Source organism: Notothenia rossii (assembly GCF_949606895.1).
Source record: "Notothenia rossii genome assembly, chromosome: 5".
Taxonomy (NCBI): domain Eukaryota; kingdom Metazoa; phylum Chordata; class Actinopteri; order Perciformes; family Nototheniidae; genus Notothenia; species Notothenia rossii.
In genome coordinates this window covers 81,739,362-81,761,384 of record NC_136903.1, presented here as the reverse complement: position 1 = coordinate 81,761,384, position 22,023 = coordinate 81,739,362, and the positions used below count along the sequence as shown (strand labels likewise).

The window sequence follows — 22,023 nt, the reverse complement described above, 5'->3', positions numbered from 1 at the left end:
AATGTGAAAGCGACTTACGGTATGAAAGTGATGCAATTCATGTGTTTCTTTAAAGCAAGAAAGATTTGAATGTTTGTATGAGTGAGAGGCTGCATTAAATAAGCAATAACAACAGTATGTTAGGCTCTGTATACAAATGGTGAATATGTGAAATGTCCCCATGAATAATAAATAGATATAAGCTGTATTGTGGTTGAATCTTCAAGAACAGGAATGGAGGAAACTGTGTCTTTTGTCATGGAGACTACACGATGCAGAGAACACAAATGCATTTGTAGGGATGCACTTACTCATATACAGTGGCAACTGGTCATTAGGGGCAGGTGGGGCACAGCAGAAAGTATTACAAATAGTGATTACAACATTTTAAGATCATGTTTAATCATCTGATTTGTCTGTACATTGATGTTTTAGTCTGTGTTCTTCTAATTAGTGTCTACAGTGTGTGCCTATTGAGCTGTTTAGAGCCATGTGGGACAAAACCCGATCATGCCCCTCCCTCTCACTGTCTAAGTGAACGGTGACTGTAAAAACTACACTGCGCATGCTCAGAGTATTGTCCTATTTAATGTTTGTGGCAAAAGAATAATGACCATAGGGGCACTGAGCTGCCATCCCCACCATACGTCATCTCACATAATTCAGAGCTGATTGGCTGTAAGTACGTGTGCCGCGAAGAGTGTGGTGTGTGAAGAGGAGAGAGAGATGCGCTCTAAAACCAGGAAGTAAGCTGCACATGGGTTCCCTCCACAAATAGCAATGAGGTTTCTCCATAGGATTTTAGAAAATAGCTCAAAATATAGGTAGGTCCTAAGTAACATATCCAACAATTAATGCGGACCTCTACCTCCATGTTGATCTTTAAAAAATAAAAGGTCTTAAAAAATACTTTCAAGATAGGATTAACTATTAAAAATTAGACAAATTAATTAGATGAACTATAGTTAGTGGGCGAATCTTCAATTATTTATTTTGAAGTTGCAACTTTAGAGACATTTCTTGGAATATGAGAAAATGTAAGCAGTTGGCATTTTTGCCTCTGCCTGATAATGACTTTGTCTACACTGGTAACAGTCCAACTTCTCTATGATCCTCTCTGCACTAAATCCTTGCCGAGCTGAGTAAATGTAAGGACGCTGAACTGATCTGTGGATCGTCTTATCCCAGCTGGAGATGAGAGTGGGCGTCTGGATCTGACCTCTTTGTGGCCGCTGTGACACAAATAATTGAGTTTTCTGAGATCAATGCTTGCATTACAGCATCTATACTATACGCATCTTGTAAGAAATGAATGTTTTACTTCAAAATGTGTGGTATGAATGATATACAGCACATTATCACTGGCTGCTGGCAGTGTTTTTCTTCTCACAAACACATACAATAGAAAGAGTTACCAAGGGAGGTTTAGATAATGTAAATATATTGACAGTTACTGGTGTAAACACAATCCAACGCTAATCAGGTTATACTAATCTGCCCCACACACACACACACACACACACACACACACACACACACACACACACACACACACACACACACACACACACACACACACACACACACACACACACACACACACACACACACACACACACACACACACACACACACACAAAATCTTTAAGGCTTGAGTTGCAGTATAGAAAAAAACGCACTGTGTGTGCACCAATAGCTGTTTTTTAACTGGGCTAGGATGTTTTGGCCAGGCTGTGTCTGTAGCTGAAACAGACTGTAAACTAGTTAGATACTAATGTGTGATGGATTACAAGGTGCATTACAGCAAAAAAGGGATCAACTAATATTTTTACGTTCTCTTATCCTAGAAGAGCAATTAAGTGGTGAAGGCAGTTTATATATATAACACTTTTATTTTCTTCTTCCTACTCCAACTGGAAATAAAAAATATAAAAATGGCATCTCCACATTCTGCTTTCCTTTTAAATATTTGGGCTCAGTATTCTGCCAATTATGTGAGGCTACATATTTTCCTGGCGTTAAAAAGATAAACACAACAACCCTGCCACATTAAATTCTCAATAAATCAAAATCTTGTTCTTAAAAAACCTTAGGTCACCAGAATCTCAGGCTATACGACATAGGTGTAGATCTGTGGATCTGCCAGGATCTGAAGAAGAACTCTGGCTTTAGCTGTTTGTAATGAATGCCAGCTCCTCTCTAAAGGCCCGGACACACCAATCTGACAACAACGAACTGACACAGATGGACCCCGACTGTTGCATCGCGTCTCTGCGTCTTGGCCATGTGTCGCACTGGAACACACCGCAAAGACTTCAGCCGACGGCCAAGTAGCACATACGAACTGCGCATGTGTGAGTGGCAATAACTCCCCTTACCAGCAGGTGGCAGTGTGTATTTGTCATTCAAAAGAGGCAACAACCGGAAGACAGACTGCGTGATACACCGAGAGAAGAAGAACAGACTGTGTGATATGAACAAATAACAAATAGCGTGTGCGTTCCATTTTCACTCTACAGCGAGAAGCTCATGGGGCTTTCCCGAACCTGTGTCGAGAGCTGGAGTTACAGTAAATGAAATCTCAGATTTGCCTTCTTAATAGTTTGTTTGGGTCCCTCACTTCCGTTTCGCTTCTCATGCACTGATTCGCTAGCTGAACAGCCAATCAGAGTGATTTCTTTTGCCGACTGCCTTTGGCCGACTGCCGGGTTTTCGGCCGAAAAGGCGTCGGCCCGGCTGAAAAGACCCAACGGTGCGGGACACACCAATCTGAGTAGGGCGTGTCGATGCTCATCGTCGGCCTGACGCCCACCGACGCCGATAATCAGCCTGGTGTGTCCGTGCCTTAAGCCTATTTTCCTGGTCTGTCAGAAGAGCAAACTGAAACCTGGCCCCTGCAGTTGTGTGCTATCCTAATCTGAGAATATTAAAGGGAACATATCATACTCATTTTCAGGTTCATACATGCACATTGGGGTTCCTACTAGAACATGTTAACATGCCATACTGTGGAAAAAGGATGTTTTTTTTCATACCGTCTGTCTGAATATACCTGTGTATTATACTCTCTCTAAAATGCTCAGTTTCAGTGCCTGTCTCTTTAAGCCCCTTTCTTTCAAAAGGCTTATCTGCTCTGATTGACTTAAGCAAGAAATACTCAGATAGGGTCTGCATCAGAGTCCTGCACGGATCGGATTTTCAAGACCCGCTCCCGCCCCGTACCCGCTACGTGCAATACCGAACCCGCCCCGCTATCCGCACATATTACCAATTAGTTCTGCAACCCGACCCGTCGGCACAAGATCCGCAACCTGACCCGAACCCGCATATATATGAGCAGTGAAAACGTGCAATTATTATTATTTGTCTCAAAAAGCGTGGGATGTTGGTTATTTTCTCCATCTAGGATGAAACCAAAAGCCTCCCAGACGTTGGATTTCACTCTTGAGGAAGTGTTGGAAAATGCTGTATTCTCAGTGAGCTTCACCTAAGCCATTTCGACAGTGGCCCTCTCAGCAGCAGATTGATGCGCTGCAGAGGTTATGATTATGCGCGGTCCCGCGGGGGAGAGGTCTGAGGATATAAACATTAAACTAAATTATTATAATTTTAATATATTTATTATGCAACACCCGCGACCCGCATCATCTTTGTTTTACCCAGAACCGAACCCGGAAAAAAGCGTTTGAAAAAATACCACCCGCGAATCACTTTTTTTGCGGGTCACCCATCGGGTACCCGGGGATGCAGGACTCTGGTGTGCATACATTTGACATAAGAAGGAAAGCCAAATCTAAATAGCTTGTAGACCCTGTTTTAATGACCGAGTCAGCCCACAAATAACTGACTTTTTTCTGAAAATGTACTGAATCATGCACGCTGTACCCACTACAGCACCCTGATTCAAGTTATTTGGTAAGCTACTCACTCTAAATGTACATTTACAGTGTTTGGTATTAATCGTTATAGCTAACTCTTGCCAAGAAAGTGAAAACCCTAACCCTATTGAACTTAACCTTTCATATAATGTGACTACACAGAACATACACTATGACATAGATTTTTCCTATTTTCCAAATTACATTTTAGCAATACCATAATGTTTATCAGATTTGACTGAAATAAAGCCAACGAGCTTGTCATCAAAATTCCCAAACACAGGCCTTGCAAAGTACTTTTTCAATAGAGAGTTTTAAAACACTGAATGCTTGGTGGTTACTGTTGCTCCTTTCCTGTCAGTGCATGTACATAATACTGTGTACTTTATTGTTGAGGAATTGAAAAGATTCACATGCAGTGCACACACAGTAGTTACTGTATAGGTAACAAAAAATACCATATCACTCCGGTAATAGCCTGGAAACCATCTAAGAGTAATTGCACTACATGGACCACACATATAAGAACCATCGATTTTTTTTTCTTCTGCCCATTAACACAGTCCTCTGAAGCCAAGGCTGGTCTGATGGAGAATTTAGAGTATAGTTAAAGGCACATCGTGGCCATTGAGCGATGTTTCTCGAGTAAGCTTCATTTTAAGCATGTGGATGCATTCAGTGTCTCAGGGGGAGTCCGGTGACAGACCGGTTATAAGCCTGTTCGTGATGTAAGGCTGGAATAAACATGTTTCCCTATACTGGGAGAAGGTCGGTGGCTAAGCATGAAGGTTAGAATAATTATCATTTGTCAAAGCTTATCACCATTTTGCACCCCCAGAAAGAGTGTCATCTTAGAACGGCTCCCATTAACAGAAGCCTCCACGGAGAGAAAAGTGTTTGAGTCTCATAACCAAAGGCTAGCAAATATCAAGGTGCCATTGTAGTCGTTTATGTCCGAGATGCTTGTGATCCTGAAGGTTGTGGCAGAGGTAACAAGAATACATAACAGAGGCGGCGTGAAGACTCCATATGATATTTATAAAGGTGGTCTGCAGGTTGGAATGATGGATAGGACGAACCAATACTCATACATAAAGAATGAGTACCGGCTTTGCTGTAAGCTCGGACAATATGCCTTTGTGCAAATGTCAGCAAAAAGTGACAAAGAAGAAAAATAGGAGCGGAGAATCTGGTCAAGTCCTCTCTGATTTGACCAGATCAAAGGATTTGACCTTTAAAAACAATACCACTATAGCTGAACGAGGGGATTTAAAGCTTAAGAGGGCAAGGATTGCATTGAAAATATACATTGATTAAGGGAGGAATAAATTGAATTACTTTCAAGTTTCGAGGCAGAAAATGGCAATCGTGTTTAATCCAAAATCATGGAAAAGAAGTGATGAAGCTGAAAGAAAACAGATTATTCACATCACTACTCAAGCCTTCATGCAGTACGGCATGTGTATAGAAACTATTCAAAAGCAGCTTGATCCAAAATTCACTGGCTTAGAAATATGTGTGCTGCTCTTCACATCTCACATCTCACACAGATTATTTAATCTGTGTTGGATTGAAAACTGTTGGTCCGTCTGTCAGTCAGTCAGTCAATCAGTCAGTCAGTCAGTCAGTCAGTCAGTCAGTCAGTCAGTAAGCTTGTTTGTTCTTTAAAGAAAGCTCAGGGCCTGCATTTTTCTATCGATAAATTGTCAATTGAGGGAGGAGATGCAGAAGGAGCCAATTTGGGGAACGAGACATATTACCAAGCTTTCCCTTAAGGAAAACAATGGGCCACAGCACAGAGGGGTTTTACATCTGATAATATCAAGTAAGCTTGAATGACATCATTTGAGCATGTTGGCTTGAAACAAATAAAGAAAAGATAAAAAGCTACTTGATATTCTCATCTATTGATTGATTCCTTTGCTCCTCTCTAATCAGTTGTCGTGTATCTGTCTCACGTGACTCAAACCCATACAACTGTAATGAGCAAACCGCTGGATGCAATACTGTGTTACGCACATATGTTACAGTACAAAGTAAAGCCCCAAACAAAACAGGATGTGGATGCAGGCTGTTTGCATTTGATAACATGCTTCAAAGCCATGATTTTGTGGACAAACACAGAAGCTGTTCAGTACCATGCCATCTAGCCTCATTGTTGCTGTGGTTAATGTAAAAAACATTTGCATAATTCAGTCAAGAACCGTGACTACAGTGGCATTCACTCTTCTCAAACAAAATGGGGTATTTAAAAGTCTGTCATTGTGTATACAAACATTTCAAAAGGCAGTTTTACCAATCTAACTGAGGGGATTTGAGGCTTTATACACCAGAAGCAAGTAATGAAAGACTTCCAGCCAACCAATTGATGTGATGTTGAGCGTTGTGTTAACTGGCACAATGACTGAATGTTGTGTAGCCATATTAGCCAGTACAACAATAAAAGTCATGTCATTTTAACCGTCACAAAATGGTTATGGCTAAAAATATTATTGTGAATTGTGTCAGATCTCTGGCTTGCCCTTTGGGTGAAACCTCGGGTTCAGTGTCTAGCTTATTGACAGTTCATCACACAATCAGAAGCAGCCAAGGATCAAACTGCCATTTTTTTTTTACTAAAGGACGTAAATACATTGAGCCATTAATCGTTTAATACACAGACATGAGTAGGCAGTGAGCTTGTGTGAGAACAGACAATGCCAGGAATGGATATTATGGTCCTTCTGTTAACAAATGAATGTGGCTTTCAAAGCACAAGAGCCTGAAGCTAATGTCTCTTTTAAACCCTTGAAGATAAACTGGATATCAAATGAATTATAAGGTGTATCAAGCACGACTGGATCCCTGACATGGAAGTGTCTCAGCAGTAGGCCGAGTCAGCTGTGGGCAGTGAGGTGAGAAGGGAGGGTAAGTGGAAAACATTCCCTCTAGGGCAGGGGGGTCAAACTTAAATACACAGTGGGCCACAATAATAAAATGGGTACTAGTCGAGGGCCGGACTGGTTCAATGTTTATTGCAAAACGTATTGAAATGAACTTATTGCACATATTAAACCTGGAACTAACAAAGTTTAAATTATTGCCAATAAAAACAACATTAAGCATTAAATAATCAGTTGCTTTCATTTCTTATTGCTCTATCTGCAGCTTTTCCAGGGTCATTTCTTATGAGTACATTTTCCCACTGGCCAACAACAGCTTCAACAAAACTATTTCCCTCAAAGAAAGAAAACAAACATGCCCTGTTGTCATGAGAGAAAAAGTGCAGAAGGAAGCATCCATTAAACTCAGTTTGCTGCTCTGTGACGCTAGCTCAGATACTTGGCATCTCATCTTGGGTGCAAGTTCATCAATGTTTGGGGTCAGGCTCTGAGCTGAGGAGACCCTCAGGATGGAGTGAAGGTGTGCGTGCAATATACCGGCGGGCCAGATCTAATAGTAATTAGAAATTATCCTGCGGGCCGAAATGAAATCCACCACGGGCCTGATTTGGCCCCCGGGCCTTGAGTTTGACACATGTGCTCTAGGGTAAACAAGGTGTGATTGAGAATTCCTGCTGCTATCCTAGTGAGACACGGGACAGATAGAGCCAATCAAATGCTGTGCAGGGTAAACGTGACTTTATTACCCAAGTGGCCTCGAGACGACATATGCTATAGATCTGCTCAGAAGAAAAGTGAGGGGAAATCATTAAGTGCATGTGGAGACGTTTGTCTTTTTTTTCCTCCGGTGCGATCTCACACTTGGGTGTCAAGACTAAATTAAACGATGTGCTACACGGAAGAGGTCTGTCACTCTCCATGAGGCCCCCCCATCTCTACTAATGGATAGAAAGGTGATTGGCATTTCAATCACTACTTGATATCACATGAGCGTCCCTGAGGTTGTCAAACCCGAGACGTGTATGTCACAAGAATTACAAGTCTTAAGATGCAAATTAAAATATGAGGGGATTTACGAATGGCATTGTTGGCAGCTGTTTAGAGATGAAGGACGTGTTGGCCTTTTCACGCTGTTTTGGAGAAATGTGTGTAAACTGAAGATTTAGTTGGAAGCAGCGTTCGTTGGCAGCACAAGACGGGGAGAAAAAACAGCAAAATAAGGACAGCACAGGCTTCAAATTCCCCGAACTGTTTACTTGAGCCAGTTTTAATTAACTGATCATATTCACTATGTATTCCCATCCTTCCTCACATGCCCGGTTTTTCCCATGCCTTTGGGATTTCAAAAGTTTGCCATTTGTGTTTGGCGCTTTTCATTCTACAATTCAATGTGATTTAAAGAAAGTTCTGAAATCAATACAACATCCTTCACAATGGCTGAACGCTTGAGGCAGAACAAGAATGCACCTCCAATGGAAAAGCTTCAAGGCAAACTCGTATTTTCAAGAGAAAATACACTCAGTCCTTTCGTTGAAGAAGATGTATTATAGGCACACAATGAAGCTGCAAGGCTATCAGAAGAATGTTATTGAGAAAAAACCTCCTCAAACTTTTCCATGCCACAAAAGTTAATCAATGACTATGTTTTGATTCTACTTTGTAAGGTAAGAAACTAAAGTATGCCATGATGTACACATCCATAAATCTTCCATCCTCATTAAGCTCCATTTTGTTGTCCTATGTTGTTTTCAAGGGATGGCGTTTTTTATATATATTTACATTGCATTTTCATAACATAGAGGTTTTTTGTATTACTTTTAGTCCAAATATTTTAAACACACATAATAAATGATAATATCAATAATACGTGTATTTAATATAGCACCTTTCACAGAAATATAATTCACAAAGTGCATCACAGGAAAGAACTAAAGTTAAAATGAAGACCACAGAAACATGAATACATTAACAACATGAGGCAGAAATGAAAGGTTAACATAAAAACAAAACACAGACCACGTAGAGTCCCAAAAGGAACAACAATAAGAACAGAACACATCACACACATCTCAAGTATAAACAAAAGCCAATGTAAAAAGATAGGTCTTCAATAGTTTTTTAAAAGCTCCTACAGAGACTGCAGAGCGGATGTCAATAGGGAGAGAGCTCCTAGTGTTGGAGCCAACAAAAAGGCACGGTCACCTTTCATTTTGGTCATGGTCATACTTAAATACTTGACGTTAAGGTCCATTCTCAATGCTGTTCTTCTCAATGGAGTATTTTTACAGTGTAGTGTTAGTACTTTAATTTTAGGAAAGAATACCTTTTCAGCCACTGTCGTTTTTCCGACTATTACTGAAAGATTAGTTTAAAATCCAGCTTTAACAAACACAAGTGTACAAATAAACTCCCAAATATTTCTCCCATTCCTTCCTACAGTCTACTTTCCGACGTCACTGACCTGTCCCAGCAGCTCGGGCAGCCCCAGCACCTGTCCCGTGAAGACGCCGAAGCAGATCAGGATGGCGTTGAACTGGCCAATGGATCCTCGGATATGTCTCGGCGTGATTTCTCCCAGGTACATTGGGAGGGCGCAGAGAGCTATACCTGTCGAGAAAAAAACAAGATATTGTTTTCAAAAGATCAAGACCTATGTTTAATATGATACCGATCAAATTATAGAGGGAACATCACACCTTACGGGATACCGCTCCTCGAGTGCAAAGTGGCTGCTATGAATAGGTAAAGCTGTAGGAACAAATATCCCTACTTATTGTTCCTTTAATCTTGAGAATATGTCCAAATTGTTTCTGAATCTGTTATGTGTTAATACAGAAATACAAAGAGATTGCCAACTACTTCGACACCACTTTGACAGTAGGAAGCAATTGTTGTAATTGGAGAAATGCTGACCTTTCCTCAATCGTGTGGCAATGTTATGGGTACTTGTGTAGATGGCCTACGCATTAAAAATTGGGGTATCTGCATATAATAAGGATATTTCTTCACGTGAGAGTGCTGAGTAGGAAATTGTTCCTGAGGCCTTTAACACTAAGGTCTCAAACTCGCTTGATGGTTTCCACTTGTTTAATGGTAAGATGAGAAAAGAGGTTTGTGGGGAGTATAATATTCAAGTGCAAAATGGATACACACTGCTTCAATGTAATATAATAGCCAAAAGGCAGAGTTATAATTAACACACAGTAAAATACGTACAAAATTGCACAGGCCTTGTTTTCTAAGAGGCTTGTCTGGAGTTGAGGAATTGTCAGACTTGCAAATGAGGTGTAAATATCACACTCACTCACTTTCTATCAGAAGCTGGTCAAAGTGAAGCACTGTCAATTTGATCTCCTGATCATGTGTGTCTGCAGGTGACGCAACCCACCATCACAGTGATAATTGAGTGCTGATGTAAAGCTCCTTCTTAATAATCTCAGGAGGGAAAGTTAAAACTGTAATCAAAGTTTTACTGACAGCTGTGTGAATTCAGATGTGTCAAGTTAACCACCATCAATATCTGTCATTTCCCATAGATCTTCTTCCTTGGGGCGGGCCTACACGCCTGTTTTTGATTGTTCTCATGTGCTTCTTGATCATTGCTCACTTAAAAGAAGTGAAGCATTTGATCTTATTTGAAGCTGCTGATGAAATGAATTAGATAGTGTTTCTCTGAGGCAGAGTTCAGGTAAATGTGTGTTACTGTTTGGAGTCTGTTGAGCTGGGATCGAGGCTGTTATAAGCTCAAAGGGAATTCTGTTTGACGGTAAAGATGGTTCATATCTTTGATGAACAATAGGAAAATTGATTGGTTATAGAAACACAAAGCATTAAAGGTCGGGTAGGTAATTTTGGAGAAACCAGCTCGAGTGCGCTAGAATTTGAAAATACACAGCCGGAAAAATATCTTCCAGTTCCTTACAGAGCCCCTCCTCCAACACACACGAATGCGCACATGACCAATGAGGCACGAGATAAGTTTGTAGATGGAAGGCTGACAGGCAGGTAGGCCGTCCAGTTATTTTAGCCGGGCCGACACAGAGGGGACACATGTTTATGAATAAAAAACGTGGATTTTGCATAATAGGTGACCTTTACAATTCCGATTTGAATCCAAAATGTGATGGGTTATCCTTTAACCAAGTGTCCTGAAAATTAGGTCAGTATTTTTCTGTAATCCGGCTGACAAACAAACCAGAGGTAAACAATAAGCTTCTAATTCTCCCTGCAGTAATTTACTCTACACTGGCTTTTGTTGTGAGTAGAAGCCATACTTTTCCAGCCCAGTAAACACTTACCAGAGTCCACCCCGATAATGAACCGACCAATGATGAGCATCTCAAAAGATTTGGCACTTTCACCCAGGGACAGCAGCAGCACAGCTATTAGAGCGAAGATGTTATTCAGCAGCAAGGTTCCCTTTCTGAAGCCAGAGCAGAATATGGTTTTAAAAAGAGAGAAACATCACATTCAGGCAGAGGATAAAATGATCCTACATAAATGTTTCATAAATCCTAATATCTGCACATTTATATTGTATTCATTTTTGTTTAATTGTAGAAATGTGCAAATTAATTACTTGTGATATAATGTATTTAAAAAGCAGAACCACAGCTACGTAGCTTGTCTACATCCTCAAAAGTTGATTTAAAAAATAATAGTATTAATAATAAATATGCTTTCTTAATATAGCAATGCAATAAAAAATAATAACTTAATGATTAGAAAACACCAAGATAAACTGTAGCTTTGCAAGATTGGAAAAACTAAACCCAGAGACATTATTACATTTTCTTGAAAACGTTCCAATAAAAAAAGGTTTAAGGAAGGGACATTTGAAAATGGTGTTGGAAGCAAAAAACATTTGATCTTGAAGATGATAAGGAGAAGAGTTTAAAAGAGGCGTACTACTCTTTATAGCCAGCAAAGAAGAAAGAAAGAAATCATTAGCCGCTTTCACACCAAGTACTTTGCCGTACTTAGTGCCCCGGTACTTAGTGCCCCCCATGGAACTAAGTACCAATCGCATTCACACCGGAGTACTGAGGGAAGATTACGCAAATGAGCCGCTGACGTCACTTCGTCTTCTTCTGCTTTGGGTTTACTGGCAGGCCGCAAACAACTTCACGGCATATACTGCCACCCGAAGTCCCCGGCCAGAAGTCCGCGGACTTGGGGACTGGCTTCAGTAGAAGCTGCTGGGAGTCCCCGAGTCTTCCGAGTAAATCGCCAGAACGCCAACACCTCCTCATCTCCACCGCTCCCATGTTTTCTTTTGTGTTGCCATAAGTTATTCTCTCTTCGTTGGTGCGCGGGGCTAATGCTAATGCCAGCAAATACAAAGGCGGCTTCAAAAAACTTTTCAGAGTTTTACGGGGCGTGGTTTGCAATTCCAAGCCAATAGAATTCGTACCACCTCTCTAGCAGGCACTAAAAATGGGGGTAAAAGTTCCCGGCACTAAGTAATCTTTTTGGTGTGAACGCAACATAAGGGGTACTAACGGAACTAAATGGGAAAAGTACGGGGAAAAGTACGGGGAAAAGTATGGGGAAAAGTACTCCGGTGTAAACGCGCCTTATGTGTAATCTTCAAGGAGGCTGCTGATGACTGGTCAAGCTTCAGGTGAGATTTGTGAGGAAAACCAATTAGTGCATGATCAAAACTAAAATATATTTTAATACATGTTAAGGACATATTATACTCATTTTCAGGTTAATATTTGTATTTCGTTCCTCTACTGTGACATGTCTCCATGCTTTAATGTTCAAAAGGCTCTTTATTTTTCTCATACTGCCTGTGCTGCAGCACCTCTTTTCACCCTCTGTCTGAAAACAGAACCCAGTCTGCGCTGATTGGTTAGCTGGCCGGCTCTGTTGTGATTGGTCAACCGCTTAGAGATGTCCTGCCCCTTAGCCCATCACGTACAAAGTGTTGGAGTGCTACCCAATAGAAGCGCAAATGTTACATATTGATGTCACTATATGTTACCAAAGTAATCAAAGGAGGCGTTTCAGGCAGGAGGGGGACATTTTGGATTGTAGCCTTTGCACACCATCTACATGCACAGAAACCTATATAACACACTACAGGAAACGAAAAACAAAAAGCCATAATAGGGCCTCTGTCTGCCTGTCTGAAAGTCATTCTTGGGTCAGAATCCTTATACCAAATGAATCCTGAATCAATAGGAGTGGCAGTGAGTCAACTCACCTTCCCAGTATTTTGAGGATCATGGTGACAGACACGGCTCCGAGGAGGCCTCCGATAGAAAATATGGACACAGTGACGGACCAGAGGAGGGTAGCAGTCTCCGCTCCGAGGGGCTCCCCATATCTCTCCATCCATGTCCTGTTGTAGAAAGCTTTAATGTACTGCAATACAAGAGACACATGGGAAGAAGGCATGTGTCAAGTCCATCGTTCATTTTAAACAAAAAATGATTACACCTTCTAATTTTTCATTAAAGATAAAAGGTAAAACCCACAATTCAAATTAGACTGAAAGCAGAATGAATGTAATACATATTCCACAATGCCTTTCAATGTATAATGTAGTTATTATGCTCAACGACACACTGTGTCACTTTATACCAACTCAACTCCCCTACCATACATATTTATTTGGAAAAGCACACATTCATTTTTGAAGTTTTCAGGGCATTTAGTTTGTGTTTCATGTTTTTTAAGCTGGTAATATTTCTGTTTAATAAAACAACTCTCTTAAATGATAGATATGTAAATAATATATATAACATAATGTATACTTCCTGATTACTCCCTGGGTCCCTATTCTAAAGTTTGGGTCGCTTATTTGGTTGTCCCATTTCACATACTTCCATTATATCTTATGCTTGTCCTTGTATTTAAAACTGTGAATGCAATGAATTGAATAGTTTGACAACTAATACATCACATGTACTCAAGGACTGTATTTAATGAGAACATCGAAGTAAAGCTACACTGAGTGAAAGAAATGGGGGCTTTCACCAAAGGGTCCTTCAAGACACTGTCAGCACTAAAGCAGACAGAACAAAAAACCTTGTGTTTTTATTTCATCCCGCTTTTCACATTTGAAAGAGCCGTTGTGTTTGCTGCCAGTTAAAGGTTATAAAACACAAATAGGTGACAATGTTAATTTCTCTTCCATAGGCTGTACTTGCAAACTTCAGGCAGAACAACCCTCACATTTGAGATCTTTTAATCTCTCTTGTACATTATGTTCATTAAACTTCAGGCTGCCGACTTGACACATGAAACCCTTTCATAATTAACAAGCTTCTGTCTTGGCGGCTGAGTTCAGCCACGCTTCATTCTAATTCCCTGTTTTACAGCAATAACCATGCCATGTACAACATGTAGATATGGCAATCTAGGTTTTTACTTTAATAACTAAATCCATCCATCAATCTTCTCCCGCTTATCTGTGGTCGGGTCGCGGGGGTAGCAGTTCCAGCAGAGAGCCCCAAACTTTTAGGGTTAGCTCTGTTAACCAGTTCTGAGTGGGGGATCCGAAGGCGCTCCCAGGCCAGCGAAGAGATATAATCCCTCCACCTGGTCCTGGGTCTACCCCTTGGTCTCTTCCCAGCTGGACGTGCTGGAAGTGCCTGGCCCAGGTGGCATCCTAACTAGGTGCCCAAACCACCTAAACTGGCTCATTTTGACGCGAAGGAGGAGCGGTTCAACTCTGAGTCCCCCCCGGATGAACTTCTCACCTTATCCCTAAAAGAGACGCCAGCCACCCTGCGGAGAAAACCCATCTCGACCGCTTGTATCCGCGATCTCGTTCTTTCGGTCATGACCCATCCTTCATGACCATAGGTGAGGGTAGGAACGAAAATGGCCCGGTAGACAGAGAGCTTTGCCTTCTGGCTCAGCTCCCTTTTCGTCACAACGGTGCGGTAAAGCGACTGCAGTACCGCTCCCGCTGCTCCGATTCTCCGGCCCATCTCACGCTCCATTGTTCCCTCACTCGAGAACAAGACCCCGAGATACTTGAACTCCTTCACTTGGGGTAAGGACTCATTCCCTACTTGGAGTGGACAGTCCATCGGTTTCCTGCTGAGAACCATGGCCTCAGATTTGGAGGTGCTGATCCTCATCCCAGCCGCTTCACACTCGGTTGCGAACCGATCCAGTGAGTGCTGAAGGTCGCAGACCGATGAAGCCATCAGAACCACATCATCTGCAAAAAGCAGTGGTGCAATCCTTAGTCCACCGAACTGCAGACCCCCCCCCCCCCCACGACTACGCCTCGAAATCCTATCCATGTATATTACAATTACGGAGGCCAACCCTCACCTGAAATGGGTCTGATTAACTGCCGAGGACCCGGACACAGCTCTCGCTTTGGAAGTACAGAGATTGGATGGCCCTGAGTAGAGACCCCCTCACCCCATACTCCTGTGGCACCTCCCACAGTAACTCCCTGGGCACCCGGTCATACGCCTTCTCCAAGTCTACTAAACACATGTAGACTGGATAAGCCTACTCCCAGGCCCCCTCCAGGATCCTTGCGAGAGTAAAAAGCTGATCCGTCTTTCCACAACCAGGACGGAATCCGCATTGTTCCTCCTCAATTTGAGGTTCGACAATCGGCCTGACCCTCCTTTCGAGTACCTTAAAGTAAACTTTCCCGGGGAGGCTGAGTAGTGTGATGCCTCTATATTTGGCACACACCCTCTGATCCCCCTTTTTAAAAAGGGGAACCACCACCCCGGTCTGCCACTCCTTCGGTACTGTTTCCGACTTCCATGCAATGTTGATGAGACGTGTCAACCATGACAGTCCCTCAACACCCAGAGCCTTCAGCATTTCTGAGCGGATCTCATCCACCCCCGGGGCTTTGCCACTGTGAAGTTGTTTGACTACCTCAGTGACCTCACCCCGGGAGATTGGTGTTGATCCCCCGTCATACTCCAGCTCTGCCTCTACCATAGAGGGCGGAGTTGTCGGGTTCAACAACGTCCCATCCTTACTGTACACAGCTTGGATGGTTCCCTGCTTCCCCCTCCTGAGGTGTCGGACAGTTTTCCAGAACAACTTTGGTGCCGCCCGAAAGTCCTTTTCCATGTGTTCTCCGAACTTCTCCCACACCCGCTGCTTTGCCTCGGCCACGGCTGAGGCTGCTGCCCTTCTGGTCGGTACCTTGCAACTGTCACGGGAGTCCCCCGGGATAACAAATCCCTGAAGGCCTCCTTCTTCAGTCGGACGGATTCCCTGACCACCGTAGTCCACCAGGAGGTTCGAGGGTTACCGCCCCTTGAGGCACCTAAGACCTTGAGACCACGGCTCTCTGCCGCGGCTTCGGCAATAGAGGCTTTGAACACCGCCCACTCTGGTTTAATGTCCAGAACCTCCACAGGAATGCCCGAAAAGCTCCGCCGGAGGTGTGAGTTGAAGGCCTCCTGAATTTATTTAATATTTAAGAAATATGTTGCACATGCTTTTAACATGTGTTTTTCATTGAATGAAATTACTAATAATTACTGAAATAACTTTAAATATGATGTATAGTTTCCTTAACTAGTAACTCCTAAACTTTGTCGCCTTTCCTCGTTGTAAAATTAGTACTTTCCCTGTTTCGTAAGGCACATGCTCACCAACAGTATGGACTTGTGAACCTTGTGCCTCGATTTCCATCAACTTCCCACTGAAATGCATTGGATTTAAAAAATGAGGAGGATGTGAATACGATTTTTTTTTGTAAGAGGGCAGAAATTATGCTTCTATTAATAAATTCATAAAAGTTCACCCTCTGATCACATCTTTGATGCGCGAGAGACTACGAGTTAATTAGAATTTAATGGCCATGCATTTTTTAACAATCCATTTAATAGTCCTTTGTACCAAGAAAGGGACATCAAGGGGGAAACAATCAAAGGTTAGACAGAAGTCTACTTTTGTGAGAGAAACTTCATTTAGGTCAATGTACTTCTCGGTCAGTTGGGCGTCATGGGAACAGCAAAGAAGATGAAGTGCACGCACGCACACACGAGGTAGGTTGGGGATATTCATTGAGTTTAATTTCTGTAATATAAAGAGATAATATATCAGTGCTTGACAGTGATCAAGGTTTTCATATAAAATCTGGAGAGAATAACAACAGGGAACACTGCATATCCTTCTCTGACCTGGTGGTTGGAGTTAAATTAATTAGCAACCAAATGCAGTACTCTGGACACCCATGATGTCGTCTTAGGGGATCTCCCATAACTTTTCATTTTGGCTGATTTCCCAAATGGCCAGGGGAGTAGAAAATAAATTACTGTAATTAAATTTTTTCGTACCATTTCCGTCTGAGCTGCTCAACATGTTAGTGGCTCTCTGGAAGCACACCTACTGCTGTGCCTGGGGAAAACTAAATGTTGGTTAACCTGCATCGTGTGGATTTGCTATTGTGATTTTAGGGGATAGTTATAACAGGGGGGGGGATTAAGCTTTCAGGCAAATTTGCAGCACTTATCTTTTTTTGTTATAATCATGTCATTTCAGTGAGCCAGTCTTTTTCAGAAAAAAGGTTTGAGAGCGTACAGTCGGTTCTTTTCATTTCAATTTGTTTGCCAAACGAACAGTAGAAGAGAGGATATTGCCAGTTGATTTATGTATCACATTTATAAAGACAGAGGGAGAAATGTTGTTTAAGAGCCAACGCTATCTTAGTGATCAGCAGGTGCTCAAGGTGAGGAGAAGCTACAAAGAGAATAAAATAAAAGCAACAGCTCATCATATCAACTGGAGAATTGGTGCATTGACAGAAGCAGATTATTGACAGGAACTACTGAGTAAACAAAGATCAACTGGATCAAATTAGCACGTACAGACAAGAGTGGAGGTTTCTAGTTTTACGAAACAAAGCATGCCATCTATTGTGAATGTCCTTCCATATCAAACCTGATGTATGGCAAACATACTGAAGTTGCAGCACTTTTCTCCTAATGGAAGTGTTTCAGGCTGTCGTAATGTGTTTGCACCTTTCAGCCATCGTACAAACAACATGAATACAATGAATAAGAAGCTAACTGAAAATATACCATCAGAAAAGTGGCATTTCAGCCAAGATAGAGCAAATTCTCCGGCAAGAAGAGGCTGGTTCCAACTTAAATGGCTAATTAGATCTATATCTATATATTCATTAATTTGAGTATACTGTTTTTTAACTAAATAGAAATCTGTACATTTGACAGTGTATTGATCAATGAAAATGATCCATTGTTACACATCAAATTGAGAAAATAAATAACAGTCTTCAGTGACAATTTTTGTGAGGAAACACTTCTTAATCTGAAGGTTTGAAGGACAGCTGTAAACATTATCTGTAAGACTTTTATGGAGGCAGAAATGAGGCCCAGGTTTTGAGGGATCAGGCTATTGTAAGAGCAGAAAGAGAAGTGAAGCTGTGTGATGGAGGAGTGTGAGAGTCGGCCCTTCAGGTGTGAATACAAGCCGTCTGATTCAGTGTCTAATAAAGCCCTCCTGTGAAGAGTTAAGAATAGACCGAGCTGAGACATTTAAAGTATATTAAAGCTTTGTAAAACATTTAAGAAAGCCCAGTGGACTCTGAGTTATTAATGCATTAGCTTTGTGAAAATGTAACTGTCCATAATTCATTCATGCAAATTGTTAAACAATTTACTGCTGCAACAGATGCTAATTAACAGTTGCCCCTTTTTGTAATAATAAAGGGTTTTCGAGCCAAAATATGGGAAAGGGACACATGTGAGGGCAGGAGGGACTTGGTCTGTCCGTATGGTAATGGCAGACTCTTATTTATAGACCTTTCTTGTGATATTTTACTGATGTTCATCTGTTGACAGGAGTCAGCCCGACAATGCATAATGGGCATCACGATCATTTTAATTGTAATGGTCCTCTACATTTCATCTGTAAACTGTGAAGCACAGCGTTACTGAAGTGATCCTGGAGATCACACTTTTACCAATTAGACTCAGGTCTTTCATCCTCCTATTGCGCACTGAATTGATAAATCACAGCTATGCTTGTGATGTGCGCTTCACTCAAATCGTAAATAGCAGTCTATGGTAGATAGAGCACCTAATTAAACAGGAACCCTGCTGTTCTGGGATCAGTAAATGGTAAAGGTTTCCTCTTTAAACCTCTGTGCCACTGTTGTCAGCATATTAAAGCAGCGGGGTTCAAGCTAGATGTAAGCCTTTTATATAATTATCCCTTGGAACATTGGGTGTTACTGTGGGATCACACAGCAAATGAATTAATACATTAAAAAACCTCCAGCGCTACATATTTAGTAAAAATCATGGCACAGCATAAGCATGTTTTCCCTTAACCTCTTATACAGTTTTTAAAAAGGGCCCTTAGAGACCTTTCTACTTTATTTTATTTTCAGTGGTCTAAGAAACATATCTACAATGTTGCATTCATTTCAGGGTTAGGAACATAATTTAAAACCCACCCTGCACTCTTTTAGTCACTTGGAGAATGTCCAATAGGCAATATGCCAACAAAGAAAAAACAAATGAAACTTTGAAAAGAATAAATGTTTCTCAATCAGTTTATTGAATCTCTCAGATTAAGCAGATAATTCTCCATGTGCTCATTAATATGAGACTCCTCGCATAATAATAATATTATATAAACTTTTTGGCTTTCAATTTCCAAATTCCATATAATATGATAAATTACGACATGCCTAATGTTCCTGAATGTTTTCAGAAAACATACCCTGAACTTTTCCTCTGTTTATTTTTGTTGGCATGTATCATTATCATTATGGATTTCCGGACTGTTCATATTTACTCTCCAAACCACTGAATCATCAGGACTTTAGACAGGAAGCATACAGGTTTTCAGATTAAATGTGTTTTAAAAAAAGTACTTGTGTTGGCAATACCAGAGCTGAGGGTTGTTTGGGTTATAATACTTATCCTGTTAGACCCCTAGCCTGTTTTTCAGGTCTCAGGCTCGAAAATGACATTTCCAGAACAAACTACACTTCTAAAAGTGGAAAATTAATCATCTTTTTTCTAAAAGTAATGATAAACCTGTGAGTTGGATGTAGAAAAGTCAGAATCAATATAGATGTTTTTTTATTTTAAAGAAAATTCAGATTGAACATAGTAAAAAAACTGTAAATTATAGTGTCTGTCCAAAAATTATTTTGTACTTATAGTGACAACTAACCTTGGATGATGGGTTAGTAGACCAAAAGCTTTAGGAATCCATAGTACAACATATAATAAGTACCCTGTATCAAGATTGATGCAAAACAAGTGACACGTGACCTTTTTAGAGAGATTTAGCAACAAGAAAACACTGCTGGGGTCATTTGGGTGCATGATTTTCCATATCTCTGGCCCCCCTTGGTCGATTTTGATGATTGACATCTCTTTCTACCCGTCAGAGTCAATGGAATCGAGGGAAAGTTCCACATACACACACAGGTTACCAAATAAGGAGTGATAGTGATGCGTAGAAAAACCGGAAGCTGCGCTAGCCTCTGGTGGCTACCATTAGAGGCTCATTTTTCTTCTCCGATTTTTGAATAAAAATGGAATTATGGACTATCAATACTTTTTCAAAGTGACAATTGCTATGACCTATGGATTAACCATCATCTGCGTTTTTTCTCTTTTAATGCCATCGAACATGACTTTTGATCAGAATAACAGCTAAGGTGAGCATATCTCCGTGTTTTGCCACCTAAAGCTACTCGTGTGTTGTCTGTATTTGCTTCCCCTGTCACGAGTTCTGATCGCTCAGTGAAGATCCTTATATTTCTATAATCTGTGGAATCTCAGGATGTCATCTAAACTTGTTTGTGCTGATCCAATAAGTATATCGATCGGTATAGCTATAGAGTTCTGTGCTAACAGCCTTAATATTTGTTTGTCCGTGGCTAATTCAGAGGCTCAGCGTTAGCTTTGAGGTTTTAAAAAAAAAAAAAGGTTAGCTGAGTTTCTTTCCGTTATATAGATATGAATCATTCATAGTTTATTAAATCTTAAGAAGCCCTCAGACACTTTTACTTGCAGATGTTGTGATTTTGGCCCATTCGGCGAGTCCGTGGGGTTTAAGAGGTTTAATATACCTGGTTGGCTTCCGATGTCCTCATAAAAAGTAATTTCGTGGCCATGCTTCACTGGACACGTGTATTGAGGCTATTAAAGAAATGTAATTTCAGTTTTTACGGTCTATGAAAAATGTTTGTAGTGTAGTACAAGCAATGTTATTTGTGCTAATTGTCTCCATGCCTCTCTATATTTATTTTTAACATAATATAGCGTGTTGGAGCACTAGCCAATAGAAGTGTGAGTGTTACATTATGATTTCATTATGTTACGGAAGTAAACAAAGGAGTAAAATTGAGGTGTTTCAGGCAGGGAAACACACACAAACCTCAAAAAAGCATAATAAGGCCCTTTAAAAAAACGGATTCCTTTGGTCTTATTGGCTTTTGTTTAATGTTTGTTTGAAAAACTGTGAGAGATGGTGTAACCATAGACAAGATAACTCTTAACAAAACAAATGTTCATTGATTTCTACTGTTGGGGAATCATTTGCCCTGCATGTCCTCCTTGCCCTCTGACGCAGAGGCCCAGCCTTGAGCAGCCTAGCATTTTGTTGTTGTTACCAGTTTAAGACCGGGCAATTCTCGGTTAGCGATAGTTATTGTAATGGGACACCTGGAACACATCCTTCTCAGGGTGTAGATGACCTTGAGCCATAAGCGACAACAAATGTGATTCAGTGTCCTCAGCTGTTTAGTCTATCTATTGAAGAATGTTGATTATAACACACTGAACTAGTTAAAACCTGGAGCTACAGGAGGGTTCTTCAGAATTGATTGTGGCATCTCAACTGTGTGTTCAACTCGTGGCCCGTGACATGTCTTGTGAATTCTCCGGCCGAAGCTCCAAATAAGCCGTTAGTGTTTGCCATCAAAGCTCCAGCTCTCCTTGTGTCTCTCTGAGTCGTGAATCCAATTGCTTCAGAAGTTTCCCCCACATCTACTAGTAAAAACAAAGGGAGGGAAACCATGTTGCTTCTAAGCAAGCAGGCAACAGTATGACTCACCAAAGCAGGAGCGTTGACCACGGAGAGGTTGTAGCCATAAATGAAAGATGACCCAAGGGCCCCGAAGAAAGCTGCGCTGAACAGACACGCTGTGACTGGCTGCTGGAGAGAGAGCACACAAAACACACTGAGAATACAAACATGGACATGTAAGAGGCCATGTCAGAAACATTGTTTTTGATAAATGTCAAGTTCGGAACAAAAACAAGGGAATCCAGCAGAGGACGCTTCGA

At 41.2% G+C, this 22,023-nt stretch overlaps 1 protein-coding gene across 4 annotated transcripts in view; it reads right to left on the bottom strand.

Moving 5' to 3' along the window:
- The window catches only part of slc2a9l2 (solute carrier family 2 member 9, like 2), a 147,897-nt gene that overhangs the window by 110,432 nt on the left and 15,442 nt on the right, over nucleotides 1-22,023 (bottom strand). For 3 of the 4 annotated variants that reach the window (XM_079682204.1, XM_079682205.1, XM_079682207.1), the window contains 4 exons: nucleotides 21,791-21,892; nucleotides 12,951-13,111; nucleotides 11,038-11,162; nucleotides 9,201-9,346 (listed from right to left, as the gene is read on the bottom strand). In XM_079682204.1, coding sequence (XP_079538330.1) covers nucleotides 9,201-9,346; nucleotides 11,038-11,162; nucleotides 12,951-13,111; nucleotides 21,791-21,892 — 534 coding nt within the window. The remainder of the gene's footprint in view (nucleotides 1-9,200; nucleotides 9,347-11,037; nucleotides 11,163-12,950; nucleotides 13,112-21,790; nucleotides 21,893-22,023) is intronic. The other variant, XM_079682206.1, reaches the window with a different exon arrangement.